At 39.0% G+C, this 12,185-nt stretch overlaps 1 protein-coding gene across 1 annotated transcript; it reads left to right on the top strand.

The window, feature by feature from the left end:
* The first annotated feature begins 795 nt into the window (after positions 1–795).
* On the top strand, positions 796–11,881 carry TSPAN6 (tetraspanin 6). Its single transcript, XM_058712959.1, has 9 exons — positions 796–859; positions 5,055–5,551; positions 6,531–6,719; positions 6,997–7,071; positions 8,230–8,328; positions 8,827–8,961; positions 9,352–9,435; positions 10,815–10,920; positions 11,583–11,881. Exons 2-8 carry the CDS (start codon positions 5,465–5,467, stop codon positions 10,881–10,883), a joined length of 738 nt encoding a protein of 245 aa, XP_058568942.1. The 5' UTR covers positions 796–859; positions 5,055–5,464; the 3' UTR covers positions 10,884–10,920; positions 11,583–11,881.
* Positions 11,882–12,185: the final 304 nt, after the last annotated feature.

Here is a 12,185-nt window from a genome sequence, read left to right as displayed (position 1 = left end):
AGAACACTAAGGCAAATTGACATGAAATTGTGAATTTTAATACCATTCAAGAGTATTTCTCATTTCTATGGGTCCCTAATTGTATATTATGAGCTTTTTAAAAGCAGACAAGATCAGGGCTAGAAAGGGAGGAAAAGATTCATGGAGAATATGAAAGGAGTAGATGGAAAAAAAGTGAATGAAAAACAGACAAAGAAGAGAATTTCAGAGAAGAAATAATAACAATACACAAGACACAATAGGAATAAAGATATTCCTGTTCAGGAAACTTACGTACATATGAATTATCTATTTAAATGGTGATGTTCAAATTACATGTTTAAAAGATGTTAATCTGATGGTTGTAATGTGTAATATGAGATTTTAAGAAAATAAACAAGAGGTGTTTTTTAAATTTTATGATGGGCACTTAGCCAACGGTAGTTGAAGGGATTCTATAAAAGGTATTAGAAACTGAAAATGGTAAGGTCATTATGTGAATAAGAGATAAGATATATTCTGAATGAAATAGTTGGTGTCTTTTTACTGGTTCCTAGGATAGGGAGTAGTAATGTTCGAAGACATTATCCAGCAGCTCAACTTAATTGTTTTGTTTGTGATAGTGTAATGTTGGGATGGCTTAGACATTTATTTAGTTTATTTAATTGAATTGATCAAACCTTAAGTCACTACTAAGTGGTTAGTCTCAGAGACCAGCTGTAACCAAAGGGCTCAACAGGGATTGGCTGAAACCAAATGAGTTCATCAATTAAGCATTGTGTCCTAGGGTGTTGGGGAGAGTATAAAAGGGGGTGCAAGAGTCCTGCCACACTGGCTCTTCAGTAGTTTCTGAACATGTAGACAGCAGGATGTAAGACAGGTAAGTAGAGAAGCAAGCAGGTACCATAGTAATTGGCTAAAGATCTGAGTGAATGTGAGTGGTCAGACTATGAGCTCTGATGCTAGAAAAAGAGGTGTGTGTGGGTTGGTGTGGGGAGATGGTTGAAGGGGATAGATTCACACTCTTGTTGAGTTGGGATTGGGATGTACCTTAAGTAAGGAGTAGGAATTTTGAGTGAGGTTGGAGAATGGGAAGGGAACAGGGAACAGATCTTGTTTATTGGGAGATAATCATACTGGCTTATTGTGGAACAGGAAATTCATGTTGGAAAAGCAGTAGGAAATAAGCTGATATCATATTTCCTGGGGGAGACATAGTTTAAATGCCAAAGAACAACACTTAAACTTAATCTTGAAGGTTACAGGAAATTAATAGACAGGGACACAAATCCCTACTGAATATGGAATGTAAAAAACAAAGGGCAACAATACTTAAGGAAAATATTTGCCTTTCCCCCATATTTTCAGCATCAAACAAGTGTTTTTGTGGTCATAAAGAGGGAGGAAAACAGACTGAACCAGAAAAAGTACTGAACTCTCTACTTTGCCACTCTGGGATGGGCAGGATTATGTCTTAGGTGATTGGGCTATTGGAATGAAGGCAAAAGTAAAACTCAACAAAACCCCCAAGTACAAGGAAGAATTGGGGAAATCATTGAGGTTTTTATGACTCAGGGGCTTCTAAGAGCCCTTGTTTATGGTTAAACATCTGAATATAGCAGTCTTTGCTTGGTTATTCCCAGCCAAGACACCTATTTATACAATGGCAGCCATGTCTTGTCATAGAGTGGACCCTATTTCTGATGAGAGAAACAGAAGGTGGAGGGGCTTGGTCCTAGGCAAGTTAGCCTTTTTGAACCTGTTTCCTCACCTGTAAAGTGAGGGCAGTGGTAGTCTTGACCTCACAATAAGGTAGCTCTTGTGATGTATGCATGAGGTACCACCTGTCAAGCGCTTAGCAACAGTACATATTCAATGCTCAATATTATAGTTACAATATATAATATATAATGGAATGTAATATTGATAATACTATATATAATATAAATATACAATAGAATGTAATATCAATAGTACAATTAAGTATTACAATATTAATACTTTAAAGAATATATGTATCTTATGACTTAGAGAATTACTACTTATATTACTTTAGGTGGGATTAGATGCCCCTTTGGTCTGGGTTTAGGCCCAGACCCAGGCCTAAATTTGAAGTAAACTGAACTTCTGGGTTTTGTGACATGGCAGCAGGGTAAGAGGGTGTAGCAGAGTGAGAGGCAATGGTGCAAGGTGTTGCTGCCATAGGAATATTAAATTCTGTGTCAGCCTTTGGTTTAATTTGGCACTGACTGTTATTCAAACAAAGCAGCATTGTAAGTGGTAGAGGAAGGGAGAGGCGGAAAATCAACACATTCTTGGAAATAAGATGTGGCTTTTGCTTTGACTATTTCACTTTCTCTTCAGCCACAAAAATATTTCTTTGCTTGTGGGCTCACAAGGAAACTCCCTTCCAGAACATGGTACAAATCTAAGCTTCAGAGGAAGCTTCCATTTAAGATGACAAGAAGTTAGCAAGACTTCCCTTGATACTTGTTTGTTTTAATATGAGAACCCCTCACATACTGTTATTTAGCCTAGGGAGAAAGCTTTGCATTTACTTAGAGCCTCCTCAACCTCATTTCTTGTAGTTATGGCACATGTTTCTTTCAAAATTGACATCTGCTATATTTCCTGATAACCTTCCCTCAGTGTTTATAACTGCAGAGATGTATACTTTACCCATTCTCTCCATGTGTTTATATGTTAGGCTTTTAAACTTTTAGGATAAAATTTTAGGATAAAGACTGTTGGTGCAATATTCATTCTCTAGTAGTTGCTCTCTTGGATCTCAGACATCTGGCATGATGCTATAGGAGCTGGTCCTAAGACAATATTCAAAGTACAGGGAAGCTCTGTGTGACCAAGTCAATGTAACTTTCTTGTTTTCTGTTTCTGTGGTATATATTTAAAGCAAAGTTTCAAGCAAAAAAGCCTGGGCATCACCTCTTCTTTATATATATAGCAATATAATAGCAATACAGTAAATGCCCACTTGTGATGTTAAGCTTATGTCAGTGATGATGTGATGGATTTCATAGGGGACTGATATTGTCTTTTACTCCCATCCTTCAAGAAACAGCACACACTCACTGGACACTCAGTCTTTGCCCTTGAAGAGCTTACACCTTAGTTAAGAAACCACACCTTAATACATACTCTGTGCTATAATATAGATCAACCAGTTCATTATACATAACATGGAAATGTGGAGTCATCTACATACATGATTTAATAGGAAAAAAATACACTTCCATACTTTAAGTGCCATCCATAGTTTACTAGGAATGTACAATTATAAACTTCCCTTAAAAGTTAAGTTGTTTTTGGTTGAACCTTAAATGTTCTGTGTCTTACCATAGGGATAAAGGAGCATACATATCTATAGTATTGTTGGTGTTAGGTATCAACTCTGATTTCCCAGAAGTAACTATTTTTTCTCACAAGTATATATTTTTATGGAGGGAGCAAGAAGGGCCAGAGAAAATTTCACAAAGTATGTATTTTCCACTAATCAGAAAATTGGGTCTTCACACCCATTGGTAATCTTTCTTTTCTTCTTGATTATACCTGTCCTGAATTCCTAGAAAGATGAATGCTAGGGATTTAACTAATGTTCCTAAGTAAAATGGGAGACCAGGATGCCTATAGCACTTCCTTAATTCATTTGTATTTAATTCATTTTGTGAATTGCTTTGAACCTGACTAGATTAAAAAAACCTCTCTATTCTGAGGTTCCCATGAAAAGTAAATGACCTATTTAAATTGTGGGCAATTTGAATGGCTCATTTAGTCACTCTTGAAGCCTAAGAGGTACCAGAAAGCAGGAAACAGTGAGTTTCTATAAGGTCTAGGCTCATTTCTTTTTTCCCTGTAACTACAGGCACAGAATTAACTTATAGCTCAAATATATGCGCTTATTCTTGTGTGCTGAGCAAAGCACATGCACATGAATCCTTTATGAGATTTCCCTATTTCACAGATGTAACAAGGAACCTTAAATACTCTTTAGGGCTCTTCAGATTTGCATAGTTCAAATTTTCTAGGCCTTTCAACTATCTGGAGACTTGTCTTTACATTTGGCCTTTCCTGAACTCAAGCCCCAAACAAAAAGAGCCTCAGCTTTTGTCACCAATGTTTAGGAGACCCTGAAGAGGACTGTTTTTTGTTTTTTTTGTTTTTTTTTTTTTTTTTCGTTCCTCTTTACCCCTTGGATTCACTCAGGGCTGCCTCTGGACATATGGGACAGAAAACTTTTTGGTGATTAATCCCATTCTGTAAGCAGTTTAACTCCTCAGGAGCACACTGTCTCAAGTTCTAGGAAGATCTAAGCAATTGGGAGAATTTTAGGGAGATGGACAGACACGCCACAACTCAATACCATATGCGGCTGGTGTAACAGGGGAGGGGATCAAAAAGCACAGTGATCTCTAATTTTGGCTTTGCTGTTAGTTGTGTGACTTTCGGTTTCAGCCTCTCTGTGATCAGCTGGTTCTCGATCTGAAAACCCAGGGGGCTCAAATATACAGTGCCGTTCAGTTTTAACATTTAAAATGTGGAGGCGGGAGGTCACATTTACCTGACATTCTCAGTAGCACCTTCCCTTTTTAAAACTTTACTGTTGATAGCTGAAGTTACATTTCAATATTAATCACTTTAGAACATTTTCCCTCGACTTTCCAATTGTTTAGAGGATAACAGAGGAGAAAGATAATGGATTTTGCAAATTTCTATAGGAAAATTGTCAAATTCATTAACAATCTCTCATACCTAACTTTGGAATTCTTTCAAGAAGTGATTACTTCCCACAGTCCATTCACTCTTAATGCCCCGCTCCCCACCACATGAAACAATGTTCAAAAATTGAAAAGCACAGAACAAGTGAAAAAAATCAGCTTAATACCACCACTCAGGTAAATTTTACTTTTCCTCAGTTTTTGTCTAAAAACATGACTGTACGTGTCGCTTTGTACTACGCTTTCTCATTGGAAATATATTTCTTGGGGATATTTAGCCATGTAATAAAAGATTCTTAGATCACTTTTAACCTCTTTTTTCATTCCTTTCTTTCCCTTTAGGGCACCAGGGGCGGGCAAGGCCGAATCTCAGAGTGCTGCTGGCGCTCCTGGTGATAGAACAATATGATCATGTTATAAGGGTAGGGAGGGGTGGGGAGCGGGAAAGATTCCTTGAGAGAAAAAATTAAGAAAGCTCTACTTGAAGATCTAAGAAATTCCCGACAATAGAACTTTGTATATGGTTTTCGGTAACCTTAAGCAGGGGGCGCTCAGAAATTGTCGTCACTTTCCGGATAGCCTCCCGGACTTTACCCTCTAGAAAACTGTACAGTGTTTCCGGCTCTTCTCAGTTGTAGACTGAGTTGCCGGCTCGTAAGTTTCCGGCAGTTTCCGGGGAGACTCGGGGACTCTGCGTTTCTCTTGCTCTGTTCTGCTCGCCTGGTGCGGCGGGGCAGGGTCCTGAGCTAATCATGGCGTCCCCGTCTCGGAGACTGCAGACCAAACCAGTCATTACTTGTTTTAAGAGCGTCCTCTTGATCTACACTTTCATCTTCTGGGTGAGAAACGGAGGAGCCCGGGGGCGGGTGGGGTTGCGGGCTTTGGTGGGGGGTGTGACGCTGAGCGGAGGGCGCTCAGGTCCGGGGTGGGGAGGGAGGCGCGGGAGGGGTTTGGCCGGCTGTCGCCGCAGTGACCCTGACGGTGGCAATGAGTTGCCGGGGTCTTGCTTGGGCATCTTGCCCGCTCCGGGGTCGGAGTGCTGGACGGTGGCAGCCAATAGGCTGTGCTGGGGACACAGACGCGCTTAGGATTCGAATTTGAGGCGGGGGACGAGGAAGGGAGTTAACCCCCCAGAGCTCTCAGAGGGTGTCCCCGGACCTTTTCGAGAAGCAAGGCTTGCCCCTCCCCTCTGAGGGCTCACTCGCTTAATAGTCTCTTTCTTTTCACTGCTTCGTAAGAGGGGAGTATTTCACAGGTAAGTATACTAATGGCTGCACTCCCGCCAACCTATCATCCGGCTTGCTTTTGTGTAGTATCCTTTTGTACGCTGTGCTCAACTCCGAACTGGGGTTGGGGGAGGGGGAAGTTTCAGGAATTCCTAGAAACACTTTTTTCCCTTCTCCAGGAAGGTGTGCTTCCTAGGGCGGGAGTAAAGCAGTTAAATAAGTTGTTATTCCTAGGACAGATATGCCACAGACTTCTGTTTATACAAAAAAAAAAAAAAGATGAAGTTTAAGAATTTTGTTAAGATGCCTTCTCTAGCAGCCCCCCTGGTTTTGCTCTGGTTTCCTGGGTTACCTGGTGATCTAGCGTGGATTTATCAAGGCCTGTCGTTTTGTGCAGATCCCCTTCCTACCCCTTGTCTCCCATATCCCACCCAGCCACAGCTCTGTGGCCACAGACTGCTAAATTCGTATACCTATTGCATCTTAAATACCCAGTGGTTTGTGGTTTGAAGGTGCTGCTGTGTATATTATACTTTCTTTTCTCTATTATACAGTGTATATTATACTTTCTGTTCTCTGGTTTCCCACATAGATCACTGGTGTTATCCTTCTTGCCGTTGGCGTTTGGGGCAAGGTGAGCCTGGAGAATTATTTTTCCCTTTTAAATGAGAAGGCCACCAATGTCCCCTTCGTGCTCATTGGCACCGGCACTGTCATTATTCTTTTGGGCACCTTTGGGTGTTTTGCTACCTGCCGAGCTTCTGCATGGATGCTAAAACTGGTGAGTCCTTGTTTCCCTTAGAATTGATTCTTGGTTTTAGAAGAGTCTTATATGTTGTAGGCTTTGTTTCTTGAAACTGGCCACGGCCCTTTAGGATTTTTCCCGTTACTTCCCAAGTAACACTTCACCTTCCAGTTCCCACTTTTGTTGTGTTTCCCCTGTCCTTTTTAATAAAAACATGTTGAACTGATTGAGCAGACTATATTTTTCTTTGACTCCCTTTGCTGCTGTGATGTATCTTATTTATGCTGACTTGGACTTTCTTTTTATCCCACAGTATGCAATGTTTCTGACTCTCATTTTTTTGGTTGAACTGGTCGCTGCCATCGTAGGATTTGTTTTTAGACATGAGGTAAGCTTGAATTAGGCAACCTATTAATATGTTAAAAGTTATTCTCCTAGACATAAAAAACAGTTAAAGGCAATTTTTAAAAGTTCAAAAACCACTCTTAAAGCTTACTTTTATGTAATGCTTATTTTTTCAGCCTGTAGCTGACAATAATGGCTTTCTTGCAAAAATTTTAACCCCTTTTTAATAAAAAAAAATTAGAAAATTGTAAAGACTGACAATCACCAGAAGGAAATTACAGGTACCCATAATGACATGTATTTCCAGTTCTTTTTCTGTGTACAAGTACCTACTGAAGTGAAGATAGTACAATTTATAACTTTACTGATAGGACAATATTTAAAGCACAAAATTTATAACACAAGATTGATACCTTCTCCACTTATGCCACACTTATTTATTTATTTATTTATTTATTTATTTATTTATTTAATGTTTATTTATTTTTGAGAGAGAGACAGAGCATGAGTAGGGGAGTGGCAGGGAGGGAAGGAGACACAGAATCTGAAGCAGGCTCCAGGCCTTGAGCTGTCAGTACAGAGCCTGATGCCGGGCTTGAACTCACGAACTGTGAGATCATGACCTGAGCTGAAGTCAGAAGTCAGATGCTTAATTGACTGAGCTGCCCACGCACCCCATTATGCCACATATTTCTAACAGATTGGATATACTTAGTGCAAATCATCAAAACTTTAATATTGAATTAGAAATCAGAGTTCCACTGTTAAACCCGGGGTTGGGGAATCATTTGGTGAGTAGTGAAGGTTCTTCAATGAGAATGTTTTACAAAGTGTGGTAGTACAGTCTCCCAAAGTAAGGTTTTGTAGCTTAAAAATTTTACAGGCATCAAATTTGTACTTAAAGTAGAGAAAAACTTGGGGAGGGATACAGGAGTACAGAGCTGCCACTTGAATAAATGCTCCCATAGCACTTTGAACTTGAGTGTTTATCATCTTTTATTGTAATGTTTTGCTTAGTAATCCTCTCAACTAGACTATATCCCATAGAGGACAGAATTGGACAGTAGAAATTAATTACCATACATGTTGTTATTGTCAAAGATATGATCATTGGTCAGATGTGGGGATTTTTTATTTGACCTAGAAACCTAAGAGACTTTGTAGAATTTTTATTTACTAGCATTGTATTTCTTTGCTGTAGATTAAGAACAGTTTTAAGAATAATTATGAGGAAACTATAAAGCAGTATAACTCTACGGGAGATTATAGAAGCGATGCAGTAGACAAGATTCAAAATACGGTAAGTGGTCATAGGTGGTGGCTTCTCAAGTGGGGAACACATTCCATATCTCCTTAGAGAAGAGAAATAGGCCCCTGGCTACTAGGTGTTGTCCACTTGTACAATATTCTCATTACAATCTTTGATCAGGAGAAAATATGTCCCTGGAAAGATAGGTCCCTGGAAAGAAGTATGGGATGATACTAAGTCACATATTTCCATTTTCTCCTAATCATTCTCCTCACATGTACACCTCTTCACTCTTCACATCACAGACCAAGTACTGTTAGTACCAACTAGAGCAGAAAGTGAGTCCAGTGCAAAAATTTTACACTTGTTATTAGGGGAAAAAAAGGTGCTAATCTGTTGAATTACAATGCTGATTGAGGACAGCCACTTAAAAATATTAGGATAGGGATCATTGAGTATAATATTGTTTTGAGGACAAATTGCAGTCTAAGATGATAGGTTAAATGTTTGACTACAATGATGTAAACTATAAATGTTTTTTTTTTTCAGTTGCATTGTTGTGGTGTCACCGACTATAGAGATTGGAAGGATACTAATTATTACTTAGAAAAAGGATTTCCCAAGAGTTGCTGCAAACTTGAAAATTGTTCTCCACAGAGAGATGCTGATAAAGTAAACAATGAAGTAAGGAGCCTTTAAAATTGTTTTATTTGAAAATATTAACTGAATACAGAGTTGACTCCATTTTTAATTTTTAGTCACAATAAATATAATCAGAAATAGGCAGGGCAAGTATTAGTCTCATTGAGTAAATGAGGAAACTGAAGCTCAGACAATTTCACTTGAGCTCACACAATGAGCAAATAACACTTTTAAATGCATAATCCAAGAGGTGGAACTTCTACTCTTCAAACTTCTGTCGAGAACATTGTGCCTGAGAGGAGATAAGATTTGTTATATAAAAGTAAATTTTAATAAAATGACAAAGGCAGTGGTAGCTAAAGCTCCTGTTTTGGCAGAAGTGTTCCTTGTTGCTTGTGCTGTACTTAATATTTTATTTTCCACTCCCATTAGGGTTGTTTTATAAAGGTGATGACCATTATAGAGTCAGAAATGGGAGTGGTTGCGGGAATTTCCTTTGGAGTTGCTTGCTTCCAGGTAAGTCCTTGTAGTTAGGAGTGTTTTGTCACTCTTGTTAGGTGTAAGCTAGAATATTTCCACTGTGAAGGATTCAGGGCACTTTCAGAGAAGTCACATTTTCACAAAGTCTCAGCTTCTCATCACAGTATTGCATGACTTTTATTTTAATTAGACACATATGGAGTCAATCATTTGCGTTTGGGTCTTAAATAGACCCAGTAAATAAAACAGTAGCTTTGTTTTATTTTGGAGGGGATGATTTGCTATTTTCATTCCAGTTTTTTGATGCCTTGGATCTTATGTTTTCCCGCACTGTTTTCCACAATTAGAATTCTCTAAATTTTATTCTCAGTTTACCGGCTCTTTTGACCATAGCCTGTCATGCTTTGAAACTACAAAAAGCAAGACTTAGAATTACCTCCTAGTAGCACATACCTGGTGCCCTGTTGGGAATGGCAGTTTTCCAGCATCATAGTTTATTAATTAAACAAAAGCATTAGATAGATGGGAACAGTGTTTTTCGGTGCAGTAAAGATTCTACATGATTCAGATTTTTCTTTCCTGGGCTGCAACTGCCTGATGAGTTGCATATAAGGTCTGACTTAAAAAATTTTGATCACACGATCCCCACATTCAATATGTGCCTGTTACGTTGGCTATGTGCTATGTTGTGGGTCAAATTGTATTTTCTGAGTTGTGCTACTTCTCACTGTGACATGAAAATTTTGTGTTGTGGCTCTAAACAATTTTTTTTAGGGGTTGGGAGGTTTTCCTATATTAAACATCGTGGAGACAAAACTGAAAGAATTGATACACTTCATTTTGACCTTTGTGATTGGTTTTGGAAGTCTAATCTTAATGCATTTATAAAATAGCATATATAGCTGTATCTCAATCTGTACTAATAGAATAGCCACTAGCACGTTTGAAAGGTTCTAATTAAATGAAATAAAAAATTGAATGCCTTAATCTAGCCCCATTTGAAGTGCTCAAAAGCCACCTGTGGTTAGTGGTTTGCTTATGGAACAGCCTTCACAGATGGAGATTTTATGTGATGAGATGCTTATGCTAAGCCAAATCCTTTTTGTTCTGATAGCTGATAAGTTATCTGGTAAGTTTCCCCAAAACTTAATGACATTTAGGACTTTTGTCAGTGACTGTTGTGAAATTCCAGGTCACAGTAGTGGTAAAACTTCCCTTATATTCTTTGAATGTTATTTAGGTGCTGCTGAGTATCAAACACAGCTGTCGAGAAAAACTTCAGGAAATTATTAGTGAATTAGAAGTGAAAGGAAAATAAACCTATATCCTGAGGTCTTTAAGCTCTTTTGTGTCTCTGTGTGTGTGTGTGTGTGTGTGTGTGTGTGTGTGTAATTGTTTTTGTATTTTGTTTTTAGCTGATTGGAATCTTTCTAGCCTACTGCCTCTCTCGAGCCATAACAAATAACCAGTATGAGATAGTGTAATCGGCAAATCAGGGGCTTACTCCTCTCCAATTTTAAGGTATGTTCATTTTAGTCCTCAACTCTGTCTTGGTGTTTCCTTCAGCCTGTTCATATGATGGATGGACCGAGTTTGCCAAGGTCTTGCCGAGTGGTGCATTCAAGTCTTATTGGTACTGTGTTAGCCCTGCATAGGTAGGTCAGGTCTCTAAAACACAAGGCATGGCCACAAAGGGCAGAAGAGCCTTTCGGGGTTTTACCTACACATCAATCTAAAGGTCCTAAGTGGTCCACTTTCTGACAAATTTGTACCTACATGGAAAAAAAAATGGAGAATCCTAGTAGTGACCTTACTTGTCAGGTTCCCTGGGAAGTACACTCTGCTCTTGACCCAATATTGGCATTTTCCCTGGTCTTTTACTGAGTTTTCACTTACCACACTCCCCTGGTGAACTATTCTTAGAGCCATAAACGGATCTAGCCTACCTTGGAACCCGATTTGGAGGAAATATGTGTTTCAATACTTCCAGTATTTGAATGGTAAACCGTGAAAACTCTTGCTGGCTGAATTAATCCCTTAAGGTATCCTTCACATTTTAATTGAGCCACTGACTGGGAACACATGAAGGTCTTCATTAGCAGAGTAGATGCTAACGTGTGCAAGTGAATATAGATATTGAAATTTGGGTTATAAGTAAATTAACTTTTTTTCTTTAATTTTAGGACATTTACATCCCCCCCTGTGAACTATGATATTGCCTGGATGGAAGACAGCTTAACACTTCTTACCAATAGACCAAAAAATTACATCAATAGCCTGATTCAGTCAAGACGTTTATTCAGTATAGGTCCACCTTCTGGCCCATTCATGTTAGATTACTGAAAAATTATATAAATAGCCTGATTCAATTAAGACATTTGTTCAATATAGGTCCACCTTTTGGCCCATTCATGTTAGATCATTGAAACCCCTGTATCACTGTGAAACACTGGAAGAGCTAGTAAATTGTAAATGAAGCAAAGCTGTGTTCCTCTTGACTCTTATTTTGCTCAATGTGGGGCCTTGAGGCCTTTTATTTATTTTTAGAGAGAGAGAATATGAGCAAGGGAGGGGAAGGGGGAGAGAGAATATTTTTTTTTAATGTTTATTCATTTTTGAGAGACAGAATGCAAGTTGAGGGGTAGTGGTGGGCAGAGAGAGGGAGACACAGAATCCAAAGCAGGCTCCAGGCTCTGAGCTGTTCTGAGCTGTCCGCAAAGAGCCTGATGTGGGGCTCGAACCCACGAGCCGTGAGATCATGACCTGAGCTGAAGTTGGGCGCTTAA

Source organism: Neofelis nebulosa, chromosome X (genome assembly GCF_028018385.1).
Source record: "Neofelis nebulosa isolate mNeoNeb1 chromosome X, mNeoNeb1.pri, whole genome shotgun sequence".
Classification (NCBI taxonomy): domain Eukaryota; kingdom Metazoa; phylum Chordata; class Mammalia; order Carnivora; family Felidae; genus Neofelis; species Neofelis nebulosa.
This window is presented reverse-complemented; position numbering and strand designations above follow the sequence as displayed.

What these genes read in the sequence shown, in the direction of transcription:
- TSPAN6 (XM_058712959.1), top strand. Translation starts at nt 5,465, where the DNA reads ATGGCGTCCCCGTCTCGGAGACTGCAGACCAAACCAGTCATTACTTGT. An exon ending in GATTTGTTTTTAGACATGAG is followed by an intron (nt 7,072 to 8,229) that starts GTAAGCTTGAAT and finishes TCTTTGCTGTAG; the next exon opens with ATTAAGAACAGTTTTAAGAA. An exon ending in CTGATAAAGTAAACAATGAA is followed by an intron (nt 8,962 to 9,351) that starts GTAAGGAGCCTT and finishes CACTCCCATTAG; the next exon opens with GGTTGTTTTATAAAGGTGAT.